We start from the raw sequence: 24893 nt of genomic DNA, 5'->3' as shown, positions 1-24893 counted from the left end.
GGGGGGGGGGTGCTCGGTCAGTATTGGCCCCTGGTGGTGAGGGGGTCAGACCTCATAAGTGGACATTTGGAGAAGGTGGTACCATTCCTGACTCGGGGGCCAGAATTGTGGTGACCTTCCATATGGTGTGTTTGGTGCCATGTAGCCTTGAGCAGTGAGTGGTGATGTGGGCGCGAGCTGAGGGTATCCCTCGAGCTTTTAGTTAATGATAATGGAGCAAGCTGGTGGGGTCTCTAGTTGAGGTACACTCTTATATTTACCATGTTATATTAAAGAGGCAATCCAAGGGGCGGATATTTTTTGCGAATGTAATTTCTTTTATAGGGTTGAAGCAGGGGGTCTCCAAAGCTGACCCTGTTAATTTCAGCTTCATCGACCCCCTGCTTCTGGAGATACTTACCTTCAAACTAGGTGCCGGTAGCTGCTCTCCTCAGCTACCAGGGTTCACAATATGTCTGCAGATATTTCCCGGGCTGGCGGATCAATAGGAAGCCGGGATGTCATTAGTGCGACTTCCCAGGGCCACCAACAGGGGGGGACAAAGGGCACTGGCATCCCGGGCCCCGTGAGTCAGGGGGGCCCGGCCATGCCCGTTAAAATAAAATAAAAAATTTAAAAAAAGTATTTTTTTTTTTTTTTTTAAATAAATGGCGGTGATTCTTCTGCGCAGGGCATGCGCCCTGCTGCCTGTGGGCCCGCCCGCTCATCCCCCCCCTGCTCCCACCCTTCGGCCCCCAACGTGGGACGGAGGAGATATGCCATGGGATTCCCCTGCGCGCGCGCCAACCTAAGGCCGAGTCCCCAGTTTTCACTGTGGCACGCGCGCCCGGCGGGGGGGGGGTACACCGCGATAGGCGGTCTGAGGGAAGGTTTGCGACGGGAAGGGGCGTGGCTGTGGGTTTGCGGGGGCGTGGCCATGACGTCCCACGGCTGGTTCGCCCTTAGGCCTCATTCAGGGTGCCGGAGGCAGGAGTTGGAGGGCGGGCGGCAATCTGCTGGGCGATGTGTGTTCATCCTCCCCAGCAGACTTTTTCAGGAGTTTAGGAGGCGGGGCTACTGTAGAAGTGACTGGGGCCGCCCCCTAACTTCCCCCGCACCGCGCTAACCTAACTGGGCAGTTGCCCGGGGGCCCCACAGCATAGGGGTGCCCCACGCGTGCCCACCATAGGGTTGCCAGGTGTCCGGCGAGCGTTAAGTGCTGAGAGGGCGGAGGCAGTGAAAGAGCGGGCCGGGACGGTGGCTGGGCAGAGCAAGGAGGACTGGTGTTGTGTCCCTGATTGGAGGAGAGGACAGCCAACCAGAGGACAGCAGGGGCGGAGCCCACACCCCAGTGGGCCAGATACATGTTCCGGTGCTGACTGTGTCCTGCAGGAGATAGGGTAAGGACAATGTGGGGGGAGGTGGGGGTATATTTTTTATATATGGGGGAAGTGGGGGTATATTTTATATATATATATATATATATATATATATATATATATATATATATATATATATATATATATATATATATATATATATATATATATATATATATATGGGAGGTGGGGGTATATTTTAATATGTATTGGGGTGGTAGGATTATATTTAATATATATATATATGGGGGTGGTAGGAGTATATTTAATATATATGGGGGTGGTAGGGGTATATTTAATATATATGGGGGTGGTGGGGGTATATTTAATATGTATGGGGGAGGTGGGGCTATATTTTATATGTACTGCTGCGGCCAAGTTTATTCGAGCATTTGCCCGTTCTTGGCCGCAGCAGTATCCTGGCGCGCGCCGGAGGGTGACGGGCGCGTGCCGAAGCAGCGGAAGAGCGCCCTCCGATCGGGGCGCTCTCCCTACCGCTGCCGGGTCCGCCGGGTCCCCCGGAACCCCCTGCCGCCGTCCCGCGATCGCGGGACACCAGGGCTCCCTCGGGGAGCCCTGGACGTGCGTGCAGGGGGCGCAGGCTCCCGATGACGCGTGACCGCGCGTCGGTGACGCGCGGCACGCCGAGGGGCAGCCACTAGCAAGCCGGGAAATCTCCCGGCTTGCGGTACCGGCCACACTTTAATAAAGTGTGTCGGTAGTGTATGGGGGTGGTAGGAGTATATTTAATATATATGGGGGTGGTAGGAGTATATTTAATATGTATGGGGTGGTGGGGGTATATTTTATATGTATTGGGGTGGTAGGAGTATTTTATATGTATTGGGGTGGTGGGGGTATATTTGATATATATATTGGGGTGGTGGGGGTATATTTTATATGAATTGGGGTGGTGGGGGTATATTTGATATATATATATATTGGGGTGGTGGGGGTATATTTTATATGTATTGGGGTGGTGGGGGTATATTTGATATATATATATATATATTGGGGTGGTGGGGGTATATTTTATATGTATTGGGGTGGTGGGGGTATATTTGATATATATATATTGGGGTGGTGGGGGTATATTTTTATATGTATGGGGGTGGTGGGGGGTATATTTTATATGTATTGTGGAGGTGGGGATATATATAATATATATGGGGGTGGTAGGGGTATATTTAATATGGGGGTGGTAGGGGTATATTTTCTATGAATTGGGCAGGTGGTGGGATATTTAATATATATGGGGATGGTGGGGGATAAGTCACCCACCGTCACCCACAGTCACTGTCTGTCACCCACAGTCACTGTCTTTCACCCACAGTCACTGTCTGTCACCCACAGTCACTGACTGTCACCCACAGTCACCGTCTGTCACCCGCAGTCACTGTCACCCGCAGTCACTGTCTGTCACCCACAGTCACTGTCACGCAGTCACAGTCACTCACTGTCACCCAGTCACTGTCATCCACCCACTGTAACCCATCCACCCATCGTCATTCGCCCACCCATCCACCCACCCACTGTTATTCGCCCACCCACCCACTGTCATTCGCCCACCCACCCAACCAACCACCCACTGTCATTCGCCCACCCACCCAACCAACCACCCACTGTCATTCTCCCACCCACCCACTGTCATTCTCCCACCCACTGTCATTCTCCCACCCACTGTCATTCACCCACCCACCCACTGTCATTCACCCACCGTCAAATATTCCACTCACACTTTCCTCCTTTTCATTAAAGCAGTACAGAGATACTCCTCTCTCTGAATGAGCAATGGATCAGGAACTCCACATGTGTAAACCCCTTTGTTAATCTTTTCTTTCCATCCGTGGTTGGTATACCCAGGATATAATGAAAAAATACTAATTGCGTAGTATATCTCAAATTGTATTAAAATGACAATAAAAGCATATAGATGTGCACTCACATTCAGTACATATTGGCAGTTCGTGGTACAAAATCCCGACTGTTGTTCAACCTACTGTATTCCTGAAGAAGTCGTACCGATGAAACGCGTTGAATCAGTGTTCATCCATTGCAAATTCGTGACGCGGAGTCCTGGCAGCCGGAGATCTTTCTACACAGCCTTTCCGCCCTCAACCTCACTCAGCCGGAAGTGACGTAGATGAGAGCTGAGACGCGGAAGTGAGCATTATAGTGTGTGTACTGGTGAATAGGTTGAACAACAGTCGGGATTTCGTACCACGAACTGCCAATATGTACTGAATGTGAGTGCACATCTATATGCTTTTATTGTCATTTTAATACAATTTGAGATATACTACGCAATTAGTATTTTTTCATTATTTCCTGTGTATACCAACCATGGATGGAAGAAAAGATTAACAAAGGGGTTTACACATGTGGAGTTCCTGATCCATTGCTCCATTCAGAGAGAGGAGTATCTCTGTACTGCTTTAATGAAAAGGAGGAAAGTGCGAGTGGAATATTTTTCACTTGTACAGTATCCATTCGGGTTGAAATTGTACTACACCATGCTGTTTCTGTTGTTTTCTTTCATGACGGTGACGTGAACGCTGGCGCTCCCCTGAACGTTTGAAGAATTTTGGAATCCAACAGACTAAGAGAACAGTCTTTGAAAAGGGGTTTGAGCAGCTTTTCAATTAGCACCTCACACTGGGTGGTGGATTTAATTAATTATAATATATTCACTAATTGATCACAGTTCACAATATTATATTCTTATGTCACTTTATTATATTATATTTTACATTTATTACTATTACTACATTTATTACTATTATAGGACACTATTCACTAAGTAAGCGCCGTTACAATTAATTGTTTTGAATTAGCTGGAGCTTCAAAACCTGAAAGCCTTGCTTGCTCCAGAGCACCTGCCGGTACCTACTTCAGAGGTTAGTATCTCCAGATGTAGGGGATCCCCGGAGCGGAAATTAACGATGATCTGTCCCAGAGACCCCCTGCTTCAATTCTATATATTAACAATTTGAGATAACCCATCCACCCATCGTCATTCGCCCACCCATCCACCCACCCACTGTTATTCGCCCACCCACCCACTGTCATTCGCCCACCCACCCAACCAACCACCCACTGTCATTCGCCCACCCACCCAACCAACCACCCACTGTCATTCTCCCACCCACCCACTGTCATTCTCCCACCCACTGTCATTCTCCCACCCACTGTCATTCACCCACCCACCCACTGTCATTCACCCACCGTCAAATATTCCACTCACACTTTCCTCCTTTTCATTAAAGCAGTACAGAGATACTCCTCTCTCTGAATGAGCAATGGATCAGGAACTCCACATGTGTAAACCCCTTTGTTAATCTTTTCTTTCCATCCGTGGTTGGTATACCCAGGATATAATGAAAAAATACTAATTGCGTAGTATATCTCAAATTGTATTAAAATGACAATAAAAGCATATAGATGTGCACTCACATTCAGTACATATTGGCAGTTCGTGGTACAAAATCCCGACTGTTGTTCAACCTATTCCTGAAGAAGTCGTACCGACGAAACGCGTTGAATCAGTGTTCATCCATTGCAAATTCGTGACGCGGAGTCCTGGCAGCCGGAGATCTTTCTACACAGCCTTTCCGCCCTCAACCTCACTCAGCCGGAAGTGACGTAGATGAGAGCTGAGACGCGGAAGTGAGCATTATAGTGTGTGTACTGGTGAATAGGTTGAACAACAGTCGGGATTTCGTACCACGAACTGCCAATATGTACTGAATGTGAGTGCACATCTATATGCTTTTATTGTCATTTTAATACAATTTGAGATATACTACGCAATTAGTATTTTTTCATTATTTCCTGTGTATACCAACCACGGATGGAAGAAAAGATTAACAAAGGGGTTTACACATGTGGAGTTCCTGATCCATTGCTCCATTCAGAGAGAGGAGTATCTCTGTACTGCTTTAATGAAAAGGAGGAAAGTGCGAGTGGAATATTTTTCACTTGTACAGTATCCATTCGGGTTGAAATTGTACTACACCATGCTGTTTCTGTTGTTTTCTTTCATGACGGTGACGTGAACGCTGGCGCTCCCCTGAACGTTTGAAGAATTTTGGAATCCAACAGACTAAGAGAACAGTCTTTGAAAAGGGGTTTGAGCAGCTTTTCAATTAGCACCTCACACTGGGTGGTAGATTTAATTAATTATAATATATTCACTAATTGATCACAGTTCACAATATTATATTCTTATGTCACTTTATTATATTATATTTTACATTTATTACTATTACTACATTTATTACTATTACTATTATAGGACACTATTCACTAAGTAAGCGCCGTTACAATTAATTGTTTTGAATTAGCTGGAGCTTGAAAACCTGAAAGACTTGCTTGCTCAGCCAGAGCGCCTGCCGGCACCTACTTCAGAGGTTAGTATCTCCAGATGTAGGGGATCCCCGGAGCGGAAATTAACGATGATCTGTCCCAGAGACCCCCTGCTTCAATTCTATATATTAAAAAAAATTGCATCTAGGATTGCTTCTTTAAAAGATGGTTATAGAAATAAAGCTGTACACGGTTTTCTCCTCCCAAGAAGTTGTGTGGTGTGGTTATTGGGAATACAGGGGTCCTGCCCTTGGCCGGGGGGTAAGTCATGTAACACCAGGCACAGTGGCTCTGCATATAGACAGCCCAGGAACCCATCTAGCATCTGAGCCTGGGTTTGCTGATCTTATTTCCCAGCTGGTTTTTTTCCGCCGGGAGGAGGAGAACGATGACGATAACAGCGCCATTATTCTTGGTAATTCACTTATTTGCTGTGGATGCTGATCGCTCGAGGCTGCAACGACGGACCTCGGAGACGCAGACACTTCTCTAACCGGTTCTCCATTCAGTAGTTGGTGGTTATACATTAGCTGCGATGGACAATCTGAGCCGGCTGTTCTTCTGCGCAGTTTTCTTCGCTTTATATATGGGTGAGTCGTTTTTCTGTGGCACATGTAGGTGTGTTTCTGTTATAGTAACAGCTGCATTGCGCCGTACAAGCAAAATAGGACAGAATTGTGTGCATCATTATGTATGTTAGTGTGACTGTGGTAGGACGGTGTGTATCAGTATGTGCGTATCCGTGTGGTAATGTGTGTGTATGTGGTAGGACTGTGTGTCTCTATGTTTGTGTATCTGTGTGTGTGTATGTGGTAGGACTATGTGTATCAGTATGTATGTTTATCAGTGGTAATGTGTGTATGTGCATCAATGTGTGTGTATGTGGTAGGACTGTGTGTCTCAGTGTTTGTGTATCAGTGTGTGTGTGTATGTGGTAGGATTATGTGTATCAGTATGTATGTTTATCAGTGGTAATGTGTGTGTCTGTATGTGCATCAGTGTGTATGTATGTGGTAGGACTGTGTGTCTCAGTGTTTGTGTACTGTATCAATGTGTGTGTGTGTGTGTATCTGTGTGTTTATGGTAGGATTGTGTATATCAGTGTGTGTGTGTGTATCGGTGTGGTAATGTATCTGTACGTGTATCCGCGTATGGTGGGACTGTGCACATCAGTGTGGTAATGTGTCTGAATGTGTGTCTGTGTGGTAGGAGAGTGTGTCAGTGTGTGGATTTATCAGTATGTGTGTATCAGTGTGGTAATGTGTTTGTGTGTTTATGTGGTAGGACTATGTGTATCAGTATGTATGTTTATCAGTGTGGTAATGTGTGTCTGTATGTGTATCAGTGTGTGTACTGTATGTGGTAGGTTTGTGTGCCTGTGTTTGTGTAGCAGTGTGTGTGTGGCAGTGTGTAAATGTGTGTATGTAGTAAAACTGTGTGTTAATGGGTGTATGTGATAGGACTGTGTGTATCAGTGTGTTAATGTGTATACAGTGTATATGTGGTAGGACTGTGTGTGTATCAGTGTGGTAGTGTGTGTATGTGGTAGGACTGTGTGTATCAGTGTGGTAATGTGTGCGTTTGTGGTGGGCTGTGTGTATCTGTGTACAGATTTGTAATAATGAGAACATCATTAAGAACATATTATCCCAATCTCATTTTCTGTTCTCTAAACATGTAATTGGATAACATTTATTTAACATTTTTATGATCTTTCAACATCATGTTAAATAAAGACACTCTTTCTTTTGAAAAAACAAATACAATCTTTCCCCCCTATAACATACCCAGTAAATGACTATATTATTGACGATTTAAAATGTTGCTTTGTTCAGGTTGAATTTTCATGGTGCTAAATTTTGATTTACATTAACCCCATTCGTTTACATAGGGCTCTGCAAGGCATTGCAAAGCAATACAGTAGCACGCAGAGATATAATAGCACGCAGAGCAATAATAACATACAGTACAGCAATAGCACACAAAGAGATATAACACGCAGAGAGATACAGTATACTGTAATAACACGCAGAGAGATATATTAACACGCAGAGATATATTAACACGCACAGAGGTATATTAACACGCAGAGAGGTATAATAACATGCTGAGAGATATAATAACACGCAGAGAAATATAACATGCAGAGAAATATAACACGCAGAGAGATATAATAGCACGCAGAGAGATATAACGCGCAGAGAGATATAAAAACACGCAGAGAGATACAATAACACGCAGGTAGATATAATAGCACGCAGGTAGATATAATAACACGCAGGTAGATAATAACACGCAGAGAGATATAATAACACACAGAGAGATATAATACCACGCAGAGCGATATAATAGCACGCAGAGAGATATAATAGCACGCAGAGAGATATAATAGCACGCAGAGAGATATAATAGCACGCAGAGAGATATAATAGCACGCAGAGAGATATAACGCGCAGCGAGATATAAAAACACGCAGAGAGATATAAAAACACGCAGAGAGATACAATAACACGCAGGTAGATATAATAGCACGCAGGTAGATATAATAACACGCAGGTAGATAATAACACGCAGAGAGATATAATAGCACGCAGAGAGATATAATAACACGCAGAGAGATATAATACCACGCAGAGCGATATAATAGCACGCAGAGAGATATAATAGCACGCAGAGAGATATAATAACACGCAGAGAGATATAATAACACGCAGAGAGATACAATTACACGCAGAGAGATATAATAACACGCAGAGAGATATAATAACACGCAGAGAGATATAATAACACGCAGAGATATAATAACACGCAGAGATATAATAACACACAGTGAGATATAATAACACACAGTGAGATATAATAACACCCAGAGCGATATAATAACACGCAGAGAGAGATAATAACACGCAGAGCAATATAATAACACCCAGAGCAATATAATAACACGCAGAGAGATATAATAACACGCAGAGCAATATAATAACACGCAGAGAGATATAATAACACCCAGAGCAATATAATAACACGCAGAGAGATATAATAACACCCAGAGCAATATAATAACACGCAGAGCAATGTAATAACACGCAGAGCAATATAATAACACCCAGAGCAATATAATAACACGCAGAGAGATATAATAACACCCAGAGCAATATAATAACACGCAGAGCAATATAATAACACGCAGACCAATATAATAACACCCAGAGCAATATAATAACACGCAGAGAGATATAATAACACGCAGAGAGATATAATAACACCCAGAGCAATATAATAACACGCAGAGAGATATAATAACACGCAGAGCAATATAATAACACGCAGAGCAATATAATAACACGCAGAGCAATATAATAACACGCAGAGCAATATAATAACACGCAGAGCGATATAATAACACCCAGAGCGATATAATAACAAGCAGAGAGATGTAATAACACCCAGAGCAATATAATAACACGCAGAGCAATGTAATAACACACAGAGCAATATAATAACACCCAGAGCAATATAATAACACGCAGAGAGATATAATAACACCCAGAGCAATATAATAACACGCAGAGCAATATAATAACACGCAGAGCAATATAATAACACCCAGAGCAATATAATAACACGCAGAGAGATATAATAACACGCAGAGAGATATAATAACACCCAGAGCAATATAATAACACGCAGAGAGATATAATAACACGCAGAGCAATATAATAACACGCAGAGCAATATAATAACACGCAGAGCAATATAATAACACGCAGAGCAATATAATAACACGCAGAGCAATATAATAACACCCAGAGCAATATAATAACACGCAGAGAGATATAATAACACACAGAGCGATATAATAACACACAGAGCGATATAATAACACACAGAGCGATATAATAACACACAGTGAGATATAATAACAAGGAGAGAGATGTAATAACACGCAGAGCAATATAATAACACGCAGAGCAATATAATAACATGCAGAGAGATATAATAACACGCAGAGATATAATAACACGCAGAGAGATATAATAACAAGCAGAGAGATGTAATAACATGCAGAGATATAATAACACGCAGAGCGATATAATAACAAGCAGAGAGATGTAATAACATGCAGAGATATAATAACACGCAGAGCGATATAATAACACGCAGAGAGATATAATAACACTCAGAGAGATATAATAACACGCAGAGAGATATAATAACACGCAGAGATATAATAACACGCAGAGCGATATAATAACACGCAGAGCGATATAATAACACGCAGAGAGATATAATAACACGCAGAGAGATATAATAACACGCAGAGATATAATAACACGCAGAGATATAATAACACACAGAGATATATTAACACGCAGAGCGATATAATAACGCGCAGAGAGATATAATAACACGCAGAGAGATATAATAACACGCAGAGCGGAATAATAACACGCAGAGAGATATAATAACACGCAGAGCGATATAATAACACGCAGAGAGATATAATAACACTCAGAGATATAATAACACTCAGAGATATAATAACACACAGAGAGATATAATAACACACAGAGATATAATAACACGCAGAGAGATATAATAACACGCAGAGATATATAATAACACGCAGAGATATATAATAACACGCAGAGAGCTATAATAACACAGATAGAGATATAATAACACACGGAGATATAATAACACGCAGAGATATAATAACACGCAGAGAGATATAATAACACGCAGAGCGATATAATAACACGCAGAGATATAATAACACGCAGAGAGATATAATAACACGCAGAGCGATATAATAACGCGCAGAGATATAATAACACGCAGAGCGATATAATAACACGCAGAGATATAATAACACGCAGAGAGATATAATAACGGGCAGAGATATAATAACACGCAGAGCGGTATAATAACACGCAGAGAGATATAATAACACGCAGAGAGATATAATAACACTCAGAGATATAATAACGCACAGAGATATAATAACACAGATAGAGATATAATAACATGCAGAGATATAATAACACGCAGAGCGATATAATAACACGCAGAGATATAATAACACGCAGAGAGATATAATAACACGCAGAGAGATACAATTACACGCAGAGAGATATAATAACACGCAGAGAGATATAATAACACGCAGAGAGATATAATAACACGCAGAGATATAATAACACGCAGAGATATAATAACACACAGTGAGATATAATAACACACAGTGAGATATAATAACACCCAGAGCGATATAATAACACGCAGAGAGAGATAATAACACGCAGAGCAATATAATAACACCCAGAGCAATATAATAACACGCAGAGAGATATAATAACACGCAGAGCAATATAATAACACGCAGAGAGATATAATAACACCCAGAGCAATATAATAACACGCAGAGAGATATAATAACACCCAGAGCAATATAATAACACGCAGAGCAATGTAATAACACGCAGAGCAATATAATAACACCCAGAGCAATATAATAACACGCAGAGAGATATAATAACACCCAGAGCAATATAATAACACGCAGAGCAATATAATAACACGCAGACCAATATAATAACACCCAGAGCAATATAATAACACGCAGAGAGATATAATAACACGCAGAGAGATATAATAACACCCAGAGCAATATAATAACACGCAGAGAGATATAATAACACGCAGAGCAATATAATAACACGCAGAGCAATATAATAACACGCAGAGCAATATAATAACACGCAGAGCAATATAATAACACGCAGAGCGATATAATAACACCCAGAGCGATATAATAACAAGCAGAGAGATGTAATAACACCCAGAGCAATATAATAACACGCAGAGCAATGTAATAACACACAGAGCAATATAATAACACCCAGAGCAATATAATAACACGCAGAGAGATATAATAACACCCAGAGCAATATAATAACACGCAGAGCAATATAATAACACGCAGAGCAATATAATAACACCCAGAGCAATATAATAACACGCAGAGAGATATAATAACACGCAGAGAGATATAATAACACCCAGAGCAATATAATAACACGCAGAGAGATATAATAACACGCAGAGCAATATAATAACACGCAGAGCAATATAATAACACGCAGAGCAATATAATAACACGCAGAGCAATATAATAACACGCAGAGCAATATAATAACACCCAGAGCAATATAATAACACGCAGAGAGATATAATAACACACAGAGCGATATAATAACACACAGAGCGATATAATAACACACAGAGCGATATAATAACACACAGTGAGATATAATAACAAGGAGAGAGATGTAATAACACGCAGAGCAATATAATAACACGCAGAGCAATATAATAACACGCAGAGAGATATAATAACACGCAGAGATATAATAACACGCAGAGAGATATAATAACAAGCAGAGAGATGTAATAACATGCAGAGATATAATAACACGCAGAGCGATATAATAACAAGCAGAGAGATGTAATAACATGCAGAGATATAATAACACGCAGAGCGATATAATAACACGCAGAGAGATATAATAACACTCAGAGAGATATAATAACACGCAGAGAGATATAATAACACGCAGAGATATAATAACACGCAGAGCGATATAATAACACGCAGAGCGATATAATAACACGCAGAGAGATATAATAACACGCAGAGAGATATAATAACACGCAGAGATATAATAACACGCAGAGATATAATAACACACAGAGATATATTAACACGCAGAGCGATATAATAACGCGCAGAGAGATATAATAACACGCAGAGAGATATAATAACACGCAGAGCGGAATAATAACACGCAGAGAGATATAATAACACGCAGAGCGATATAATAACACGCAGAGAGATATAATAACACTCAGAGATATAATAACACTCAGAGATATAATAACACACAGAGAGATATAATAACACACAGAGATATAATAACACGCAGAGAGATATAATAACACGCAGAGATATATAATAACACGCAGAGATATATAATAACACGCAGAGAGCTATAATAACACAGATAGAGATATAATAACACACGGAGATATAATAACACGCAGAGATATAATAACACGCAGAGAGATATAATAACACGCAGAGCGATATAATAACACGCAGAGATATAATAACACGCAGAGAGATATAATAACACGCAGAGCGATATAATAACGCGCAGAGATATAATAACACGCAGAGCGATATAATAACACGCAGAGATATAATAACACGCAGAGAGATATAATAACGGGCAGAGATATAATAACACGCAGAGCGGTATAATAACACGCAGAGAGATATAATAACACGCAGAGAGATATAATAACACTCAGAGATATAATAACGCACAGAGATATAATAACACAGATAGAGATATAATAACATGCAGAGATATAATAACACGCAGAGCGATATAATAACACGCTGAGATATAATAACACGCAGAGAGATATAATAACACGCAGAGAGATATAATAACATTCAGAGATATAAAAACATGCAGAGAGATATAAGAACACTCAGAGATATAATAACACACAGAGAGATATAATAGCACGCAGAGAGATATAATAACACGCAGAGCGATATAATAACAAGCAGAGAAATATAATAACACGCAGAGCGATATAATAACACTCAGAGATATAATAACACACAGAGAGATATAATAACACAGATAGAGATATAATAACATGCAGAGAGATATAATAACACAGATAGAGATATAATAACATGCAGAGAGATATAATAACGCACAGACAGATATAATAACATGCAGAGAGATATAATAACACGCAGAGAGATATAATAACACGCAGAGAGATATAATAACACAGATAGAGATATAATAACACGCAGAGAGATATAATAACATTCAGAGATATAAAAACATGCAGAGAGATATAAAAACATGCAGAGAGATATAATAACATTCAGAGATATAATAACACACAGAGAGATATAATAACACAGATAGAGATATAATAACGCGCAGAGAGATATAATAACGCGCACGCAGAGCGGTATAATAACACGCAGAGAGATATAATAACATGCAGAGAGATATAATAACACTCAGAGATATAATAACGCACAGAGAGATATAATAACACAGATAGAGATATAATAACATGCAGAGATATAATAACACGCAGAGAGATATAATAACACGCAGAGAGATATAATAACACGCAGAGATATAATAACACGCAGAGAGATATAATAACACGCAGAGAGATATAATAACACTCAGAGATATAATAACACTCAGAGATATAATAACACACAGAGAGATATAATAACACAGATAGAGATATAATAACATGCAGAGAGATATAATAACACAGATAGAGATATAATAACACGCAGAGAGATATAATAACACGCAGAGAGATATAATAACACAGATAGAGATATAATAACATGCAGAGAGATATAATAACACTCAGAGATATAATAACACACAGAGAGATATAATAACAAGCAGAGAAATATAATAACACGCAGAGCGATATAATAACACTCAGAGATATAATAACACACAGAGAGATATAATAACACAGATAGAGATATAATAACATTCAGAGATATAAAAACATGCAGAGAGATATAATAACATTCAGAGATATAAAAACACAGATAGAGATATAATAACACACAGAGAGATATAATAACACAGATAGAGATATAATAACACGCAGAGAGATATAATAACACTCAGAGATATAAAAACATGCAGACAGATATAATAACATTCAGAGATATAAAAACATGCAGAGAGATATAATAACATTCAGAGATGTAATAACACAGATAGAGATATAATAACACACAGAGCGATATAATAACACAGATAGAGATATAATAACACTCAGAGATATAATAACACACAGAGAGATATAATAACACAGATAGAGATATAATAAAACACAGAGAGATATAATAATACAGAGTGAAGTGTTGCTGGGGTTACAAAAAGAAATACCTTTTTTCCCAGACAGTCTTATTTCTCCTTATTGTAGAAATGATCTAATTTATGTGCAAACAATTTTGCTTCGTTTTATACATGTTGTGAGTGCTGAATTTCTGAATGTTATTATATCAGTGTTTCTCTGTATATGGTTCGCTCATATACAGAAAAGACACAGACCCCGTGAGTGTATGCGACTTCCACAGGTCTCCTGCTACAGTATATTCACTTCACTATCACATGGTGGTTAGATGGCCATTTCCCCACTCACGTTTGTGTTCTATTTCTCCCCCATACTGTGTAATGCGGTGTCTGTTTTCACCACTCCAGTTTTCTTCCCCTGCTCACTGATTTTTTTTAACTATGTCATTTATTCTTGACAAACCCCAAATTAAAATGGCAGCTATGCTTCTCCCGCTGTGAGGCCTCACTGGACATCACAGATTCTTATCAGAGGAGCTGAGGATGAGACAGTTTGTCTGATAAGTACTGTACATTTGAAGTCTGCATGGACAATAGCTCTGCGCCACCTGCTGGGGGGGGGGGGGGATGGGTGCAAGTATAGATCAACAGGGAAGGCTGTCATGTGAACACTCTACTGCAGGCTTTCGGCCTGCTTAAAGAAAAATGTACTCAAAATTATTTATGTAAAAAATAAGGTTGATTAATCTGCTTTAAATGAGAGGACCTTGAGCTTATTTGCAAGTTTGGTTATTTGTGGGAAAAACTGCATTTTACAGCTTCAGACACGGATTCATGGTAGTGACACGCAATGCAAATGGTACATTTTGGCGTCTTGTCCATTTTAAACATGGTCATCTCCTTATAGTCTACATTACACACCTTGTAGAGCTCAGCCTGGGACAAGGATGTGCAAAGTCACTTTCCCTATCTATCAAAACAATAAAAGTGACCCCACATACTTAAACACAAAGTTGCACACTTATTAGACATAAGACTACATACATACATATTAAGACCCCCCTCCTGTTTCTCTGGGAGTCCTCCTGATGTTGTAGAGGCACTCCATGGGTCCTTCTAGGGGTCTAAGGCCCAAACCCCTATACCTCCATCTTTATACCACCTAGTGACCTCAAAGGTCACCATAGTTACCTGGGATTGGGGGTTGGGATCCTCATCATCTCACCCCACCCTTGTTACTGGGCAAAACAGGGGTTGGCTCTTTCCAGAATAGGGGCGGGGCTTACATGGCAATTGGCTGAATTGCAACAATACCTTAAAGGTCATTGCCTTGCTCAACTCACCAGACATTAACCCCTGGCATACATTTAGTAACCCAGATGGGGTGGGGGAGGAGGGGGAGTTTACACTGGTTACAATCCAGATACTTATTTAGCGTTCCAGTTCCACTTGGCTGTAATTAAATGAAAGCTCTCAGGTATGTCATGTAATGCCTTGTCTGTAATGTCCACGTTAGTCTAACTTCTTTACATACCTACATTCATGTTAGATACAATACACACTACTTTCATTAATGGTGATTTTTTTCCCCAACCGCCCTTTACCAATAAACATCTGAGAAATGTCGAGATGTCAAACTCTATGGACCTGCATATGTGAGATTTAGGGATTCTGGTCAAAATGTTGTATTTAAATGGAAAAGGCCAGGATTTGTTGTGAGGCTCCATTGTAGTCAACCCCCAATTTGGCACTATCCCAGTTAAATGAATAAATCTCTATGAGATCATGCTGAGAAAAACTGAGATCTCCTTCAAGGTCATTTAGAGAACTTCACTTTTCTCTCCAAATTAACCTGCTTTGTTTTACATTTCAGGCTTGGTTTGCTCAGATGTAGAACACAAACTTTATAAAGACTTGTTTACCAGGTACAATCAGTATATCCGACCAGTGGAGAATGTGTCACACCCAGTAATTGTACAGTTTGAAGTGTCAATGTCCCAGCTCATTAAAGTGGTGAGTACTTCAGTGTTAAAGTTATCCCTTCAATTGGTGTATGTGGTCCACATGGGTTTTTCCTTTCTACATGGGTTACGTCTGTCCGCCAGAGGGTCTTCCTGAACCAGAGGGCCATCCTGTCCACAGGGGGTCTTTCTGCCAGAGGGCCTTCTTGTCCACATGGGTTCAGCCTGTCCAGCAGAAGGTCTTCCTAACCACCAGAAGAGGGAGGATCTGGTAACCGCGGTCACAGCACTCCACACAACCAACGCTTGGAAAATTCAAAAAACTTTATTAAGCTCCACAGTGAGCATACATAGCACCACTCTGACGCGTTTCGTCTATAGAAAGACTTTTTCAAAGAGTGAGGATCCCCACACAGTACCGGACCTTATATAGGAAATGACGTGTACACTAGGCACCTCCCTAATTGGCAAGTGCCTCCCACATCTGAACACAAGGTCAGAGTTGGACGTCATCCTATTAAAGGGACCAGATACATATTACCCACATGTATAATACATAATAGACATACATAAACACCCATTACCAGTACAAAGCTTGGGATTAAAAACAAAGACATTGTAATGCTCACATAGTACATAATCACATAATATATAATTAATAGAACAACACGAATTGCATAATCTATCACATTAGAATCGGACGATGTGGATCAACCGTCTCCTGATGGATTTATAAACAAATAGCATATATCCTATACATAAAGCATGCCATATTCAGATCAGATAACAATATAAATTAAATTGCGATGTGGCAGACATAGTATATACACAAAAAGCCAAACAAGACTTCCTAGACAGGACTTGTTCACACATAGCAATATTCCATAGTTATAAGTATACTGGAGTAATACCCCCACACACTCCCCCATCACTCAGGCAGCCAGGAAGTGTTTAAGTTCCCACTCCTGGTTAATGCCAAGTGGGTGGAGAGTGCGCAAGGTGTATATCCAGTACATTTCACGCCGATTAAGCGTACCCTCCCTGTCTCCTCCCCTCGTATGTGGAGGAACATGTTCAAGGGCCATGAATGAAAAATTCTCAATACCACCCCCACTGCACTTAGAGAAATGTCGGGGCACTGGATGTGTAACATCATTCTTTTTTATTAGGCGAACATGTTCCGCGATGCGTGTTTTTAAAGTTCTTTTTGTGCGGCCAACATACCGCATGGAGCACCCGCACTGTAACAAGTAGATAGTGAAGGTGGTATTGCAATTTAAAAATGTTTTTATAACATGGCTCTTTTTGTTATCATCATACTTTACGGTCTTGGTTTTACATGCATACCTACACATTGAACAGTTTCCACATTGGAAAAGGTTTTTTCCAATGTGGAAACTGTTCAATGTGTAGGTATGCATGTAAAACCAAGACCGTAAAGTATGATGATAACAAAAAGAGCCATGTTATAAAAACATTTTTAAATTGCAATACCACCTTCACTATCTACTTGTTACAGTGCGGGTGCTCCATGCGGTATGTTGGCCGCACAAAAAGAACTTTAAAAACACGCATCGCGGAACATGTTCGCCTAATAAAAAAGAATGATGTTACACATCCAGTGCCCCGACATTTCTCTAAGTGCAGTGGGAGTGGTATTGAGAATTTTTCATTCATGGCCCTTGAACATGTTCCTCCACATACGAGGGGAGGAGACAGGGAGGGTACGCTTAATCAGCGTGAAATGTACTGGATATACACCTTGCGCACTCTCCACCCACTTGGCATTAACCAGGAGTGGGAACTTAAACACTTCCTGGCTGCCTGAGTGATGGGGGAGTGTGTGGGGGTATTACTCCAGTATACTTATAACTATGGAATATTGCTATGTGTGAACAAGTCCTGTCTAGGAAGTCTTGTTTGGCTTTTTGTGTATATACTATGTCTGCCACATCGCAATTTAATTTATATTGTTATCTGATCTGAATATGGCATGCTTTATGTATAGGATATATGCTATTTGTTTATAAATCCATCAGGAGACGGTTGATCCACATCGTCCGATTCTAATGTGATAGATTATGCAATTCGTGTTGTTCTATTAATTATATATTATGTGATTATGTACTATGTGAGCATTACAATGTCTTTGTTTTTAATCCCAAGCTTTTTACTGGTAATGGGTGTTTATGTATGTCTATTATGTATTATACATGTGGGTAATATGTATCTGGTCCCTTTAATAGGATGACGTCCAACTCTGACCTTGTGTTGAGATGTGGGAGGCACTTGCCAATTAGGGAGGTGCCTAGTGTACACGTCATTTCCTATATAAGGTCCGGTACTGTGTGGGGATCCTCACTCTTTGAAAAAGTCTTTCTATAGACGAAACGCGTCAGAGTGGTGCTATGTATGCTCACTGTGGAGCTTAATAAAGTTTTTTGAATTTTCCAAGCGTTGGTTGTGTGGAGTGCTGTGACCGCGGTTACCAGATCCTCCCTCTTACACGTCATATCCGGATAGGAGCACGCCGACACCACGAGGAACAGAGATGGCCACCGGAGCGTTCTTGTAGCTACAGTGCAGAACGGGTGTCGTGAGTACACAAGTATTTATGCAATCATGTTTTAGGCAGTTGTGAGGCTACTTGGCACCGCACTGTGATTTACTGTGGGGTCTTTTCTTTGAAGAGGCTCCGCTGTATCTCTATGGATTGACCAGCCCACTGCCTGCATTATCACTGCTTTCCTCACTTATGATTGTACAACTTACTTATCAGTGGTGTCAGCTCCAAGATTTATGGGACTAATGCAGACTCAATAGTGCTGCGGTTCAGGAGACTCGGTACTCAACGGGTTAATACCCAAGTGTCTTTTTTTCTAACCACCAGAAGGTCTGCCTGTGCACAGGGGGTCTTCCTGTCCACATGGGGTCTTCCTGTCTAAAGGAGGGTCTGTCTGCCAGAGGGCCTTCTTGTCCACATGGGTTCTGCCTGTCCAGCAGAAGGTCTTCCTGACCACCAGAATGTCTTCCTAACCACCAGAAGGTCTGCCTGTGCACAGGGGGTCTTCCTGTCCACATGGGGTCTTCCTGTCTAAAGGATGGTCTGTCTGCCTACCAGGCAGAACTGCTAACTCCAAAGACTGAAATCAGGGAGATTTTGTACCCCCAAAAATTCATTTTAATACAAAAGTGCTGATTTTTATCAGTGAGTCTACATTGAAGTCTAAAACGAGGATGCTGAAAATCTGAGACTGACCTCAAATCAGTGCGAGGTGACATGTGTATGAGAGGTGGTATGTGTGGGAGAACGCCTTCCTTATGACGTTTACTAAACCTCCTATGGTCTCTCCAAATATTCAAAAGAAGCCTTATAGCATGTCCCATGGCTGTCGCCTGGCAGCTTCCTGCCTGTGAACCAATAAGTTCGGCCAATGAAATGTAAAAAAATAAAACATTCCAATAATGCGTCCTTGTTTCTGAGTTCAGGATGGTTCATTAGACCAAAATATGAAAAGAAAATAAGAATAGACAGTATACAATTGTGTAAAATGTATATACCAGTAGTAAGTTTAATAACGCCAGTCACTATCTGGGTCCCAGGCCGATTGTTGAGTGGGGATGGGGCCAAGGGGTTCCAGTACGTACAGCATTGACCCTAAATGTAGTTGTGGTCAGCCAAAGCCAGGCCTCCTCCACGCCACGGCTGAGCCCAGGACTCCCTCCCCGATAATCAGGGCTATTTGTTCTGGCCTCAGGTTAGGGATCAAGATGAAACTCCACGTACCGATTGTGAAATGATTAGGACCGCGGCTGGGTACAGACTGGCGGGGACATGCTACTGATGCTACTGGCGGGGACATGCTACTGATGCTACTGGAGGGGACATGCTACTGATGCTACTGGCGGGGACATGCTACTGATGCTACTGGCGTGGACATCCTACTGATGCTACTGGCGGGGACATGCTACTGATGCTACTGGCGGGGACATGCTACTGATATCCCATTTATTTTATCTAAGATTATGAATTGTACTTTAGATACAAATGATTGATTATTTTTTCTTACAGTTCTGGCACCTACAAAAACACCACTGTATAATAATGTTTTTCAAACAGTCATACATATTTATTCTCCTTAGGATAAAGTTAATTATCTATAACCCCCCCCCCCCCCCCGACCCCTCTAGAGTAAGGATAAAAATGTGGATAATATCTATAATAATCTATCATTTTTTACACCCATATATATTTTGATTCCGTAGGATGAAGTTAATCAGATTATGGAAACCAACCTTTGGCTGAAGCATGTAAGTAACTGAAAATGAATGTCTAAATGAGCGGTTTATTTTTTATCTAAACACATAGGGGCCTATGCACTAAGTGTTCATAAGCCACTTATCGAGGACTACTCGCCCAAAATGCCTACTCCGATTCTGTAAGCGTCGATAAGTAGGCGATAAAAGGCAGAATCGCCATCCCAAAAATTCCTTCAAGCAGGTTCTGAAACGCGTGCAATTCTAGTAGCTGGGATTAGGTTATCGAGGCCTATCTAGAATGGCGAGTTTCTCACAAAATCCTCACGCCTGGTGTGAAGGGGGTGAGAACCTGCCGAGAAACGGCGAGATAGGACTTAGAAAAAAAATGCATTTTTCCTGCATCGGAGCCGATACCCATTAATATCAGCACCGGAGACCCACGACATGAATCCCAAGCAATGAAAATGCATTTACAGTCAACTTCATTACCTTAGCGACTAACTGCTAAGTCAATGAAGGGGTTAACCCCTCCCGCTACCCACCAAGGGCCAAATACCCCCTTCACCCACCTCCGCTACCCACAATAAACACTAATACCCACCTCCTCTACCCCACATGATAGATACCAGAGGCCGCAGGGGTCTGGGGCTCCTCAGGTGGTCCCCGTGGGTGTCTGTGGGCCCTCGAGTGGTCCCTGCGGGTTCCAGGGGTCCTCAGGTGGTCCCCACAGTTGTCTGTGGGCCTCCAGGTGGTGTCCGTGGTCCCCGGGTTGTCCGTGGACCTCCAGGTGGTGTTCGAGGGAGTCCAGGGTCCCCGGGTTGTCCCTGTGGGTGTCTGTGGGCTCTCCCTTGGTTCCCACGGATGCCTGGGGGCCCTCAGATGATTCTGATGGGTGTCTGGGGGCCCCTGGGTGGTTCCCACGGGTGTCGGGGCCCTCGGGTGGTACCCACGGTGTCTGGGGGCCCTCAGGTGGTCCCCGCGGGTATTCCCTGTGCGTGTCCTCAGGTCCTCAGGTTGTCACCGTGGGTGGCGTTGGATTGACTTTGATGATGTCGCAGTACGAGAGCTTCCTGATAGGTCGTGATTCGGAGGATCAATGCTTCTAAAGGTAAGAAAAATATTGAATGTATGTAAATGTATTTTTTTCATTTTTTTTTATTGTATATTTTTATTTTTATGTTTTTCATTGCCCATGGAATGATAATGTATTAATCTGTTCCCCTTTAGGGTTCAGATCAATATAATGATAGCCAATGCATTTTTTGGCAAATGCTTTTTTTCTATTGATTGTTGTTTTGTATTGTTCGGTTTATTGTTTGGCTTAAATATTTAGTAAATTTGATGGCTTATTTTAATGTGATATTCCAATTGTTTAGCATTTTATTTAATGATTTATTTGGTTGGGTACTGGTTTAAATTGATGTGTTGCCTAGTGGTTTCATTAATTAATTGATTGGTTGGCTAGTGGTTTTATTTATTAAATTGGTTGGCTAGTGCTTTTATGTCTTGAATTGTGGTGTTTAGGTGTTTTATTATTGTGTATTTTTGACCTTGAGGCTTCTTTATTACGGTGACCATTGAGTGCTATAGTGGCTTATGTGACGATGGGGAGGATTTGGCCCGGGATTAAAGGGGTTACACCCCAATTGGCCACCCTCTACCCTCACATGGGAAGCAAGGGGTTAACTGGACTGAGGTCCAGTAATGTGTTTTTACCTCTCTTCAATATCCAAATGCTTATTCCCCTGTGTAAATGTATTGTGTTATCCTAGTGTTTGCACCCACACATACACTAGGGTTGCTGCGGGAGGGAAAGGGTTAATGTTAAAACAGTGATTATAGCCCTTTGTTTAAAATACCCGCAAAGATGCCTGCCTATTAAATGCAAATGGTCAGGAGAGCTACCAAATGGTTAGGAAACAGCCCTGATCAAAGGCCCAGCCACTCTACCTGTTTGCAGGAAGCTAGAGTGGGGGGTGAGCGTTATAACTCACACTTACAAACCATAGTATCCTGCCATGTGGTAGACTGGCCAAATGCCTCTGATTTAGGAGTGGGGCTACAGAATGAGTGACCTTATTAAATATAAGAATATTATGAGATGTCCTTGGCTGAACGTGCTAAGAGTTACATAGGTGTATTCGTGGGACTTACCCACAACTAACGAATACAGACACCTGAGGTTTAACGGATACTAAGAGGCAGATATTAATATCTCTCTTAATTTTAGTATTACACGGTAATATTTAGTCTCATTGGGAGCGTCATGTGTGACGGAATGTATTAATATTTCTCGCGTGCCAGTAAGTATTACTGAACTGAAGTTATGAAGTTATCTACAGTGTATATGGGATTTTGAATCTGTTGTGAAAACTGCAAACTCCCTCTGTTATGGTAATAGGCAAGCAGAACATCTTGCTAGAATTTACATAGCCTGGTGATCAAAGGCTAAATTGCCCAGGGACCAAAGGAACTGAATTTTTAAGTGTGATACTTCACACTAAACAATGGAAGTCCAAAAGCTGCTTCAAGAAGCTTCAAAGACTTTTGCTAGCCTTTTCGGCATCTAGGGTTAAGAGATGAGTTTGACATGGTATTTAAGTCAGAGTCACCCCTGACTCAGTGTCTTCATGTCTGCATGTCTTCATGCCTGTGTCTTCATGCATGAGTCTTCATTCATGGGCTGCATGTATTGCTGTGATGCCAACTGAATTATGGAAGAAATGGCCCATCCTGTATCCTGATGGCTTTCTTGTCCTAATCTTCAAGTAAGTGTCCATATTTTGCCTGTTATTTGTATATTTTGTGTGTTCACCTTTATCAAGGAATAAATTATATTTTATCATATCTAAGCCTCGTCCCAGTTCAACCCAGTTATATATATATATTATATATATTTTTTTTGTGTATTATTAATAGCCTGTCACAAAGCTCCCGTCACAGCTTATCATGCCCATATTATATGGGTATGATGTACCACTATGCCAATCAATGGATACAGGGTGGGTATAGTGGGTCCAGGGTGGGTGGTTTGGCCTACTGGTGGGTAGCAGGGGAGGTTGGGTTAATCCCTTAATTACTATAGCAGTTATTAACCGCTAAGGTTATTAAGGGGTTAGGGGCCATTAAATTGTATTTTGTCTTGTATTCTATCTGGCAACGGAGGACATGTCCCTGCAGTATGCTGATGAGGATACCCTTCATGATGGCAGGGGTAAGTAGAAAGGTTTATTTACATTATTGATGCTGGCTGGCAAATGTTTGATTTAATAATGGGCAAATGAGCTATTATCCATATCTCGATAAGTTATTTTGCCCATTACTGTACTGTATGTGTTGGGGGGGGGGGCAGAGAATGGGGGAGGGAGAGAGGGTATCATTTATTTAAATGTTAGACCACGATTGGTACCGCAGGCCAGCAGGGACCACCCGAGGGCCCACAGACATCTGCTGGGACCACCCGAGGACCCCAGACCCCCCTGCGTACCACCCGAGGGCCCACAGACACCTGCGGGGTCCACCTGAGGACCCCAGGACCCCCCAGGGGACCACCCGAGGGCCCAAGGACACCCGCGGGGACCACCTAAAGACCCCCGGACACCTGTGTGGGGACCACCTGAGGGCCCACAAACACCCGCGGGAACCACCTGTGGACCCACGGACACCCACGGGGACCATTCGAGGGCCCACAGAAACCCACATGGACCACCTGTGGACCCATGGACACAATTTTTGGGGGCGATTCAGTCTTATCGCCCACTTATTGACGCTTACAGAATTGTAGTTGGCATTTTGGCCGATAAGTGCTCGATAAGTGGCTTATGAACGCTTATAGCATAGGCCCCTTAGTGTTTCGACAGTAACCACATGCTTTGGAGGGTTTGTCCAATCTTTTACCTTGTCTAGTTTCTGATAAGACTGTAAACTGTTCCATATTCAGGAAAATTGTTAATTCACACTTTTTTCCTACGTTGTTTTGTGTGAACTAAATATGCTGCTGTGATTAAGCGAAACAG

At 41.6% G+C, this 24893-nt stretch overlaps 1 protein-coding gene across 2 annotated transcripts in view; it reads left to right on the top strand.

Annotated features, from left to right (window-relative positions):
• Nucleotides 1-4999: 4999 nt before the first annotated feature.
• The window catches only part of LOC142469119 (neuronal acetylcholine receptor subunit alpha-3-like), a 36813-nt gene continuing 16919 nt past the window's right edge, over nucleotides 5000-24893 (top strand). Inside the window, exons 1-3 of one of the 2 annotated variants that reach the window (XM_075576044.1) lie at nucleotides 5000-5107; nucleotides 16530-16669; nucleotides 20884-20928. In XM_075576044.1, coding sequence (XP_075432159.1) covers nucleotides 16649-16669; nucleotides 20884-20928 — 66 coding nt within the window. In that variant the 5' untranslated portion in view covers nucleotides 5000-5107; nucleotides 16530-16648. Of the gene's footprint in view, nucleotides 5108-6093; nucleotides 6314-16529; nucleotides 16670-20883; nucleotides 20929-24893 lie in introns of those variants that run through there. The other variant, XM_075576043.1, reaches the window with a different exon arrangement.

The sequence above is a fragment of the Ascaphus truei genome, chromosome 18 (genome assembly GCF_040206685.1).
Source record: "Ascaphus truei isolate aAscTru1 chromosome 18, aAscTru1.hap1, whole genome shotgun sequence".
In the NCBI taxonomy this organism is placed as follows: domain Eukaryota; kingdom Metazoa; phylum Chordata; class Amphibia; order Anura; family Ascaphidae; genus Ascaphus; species Ascaphus truei.
This window is presented reverse-complemented; position numbering and strand designations above follow the sequence as displayed.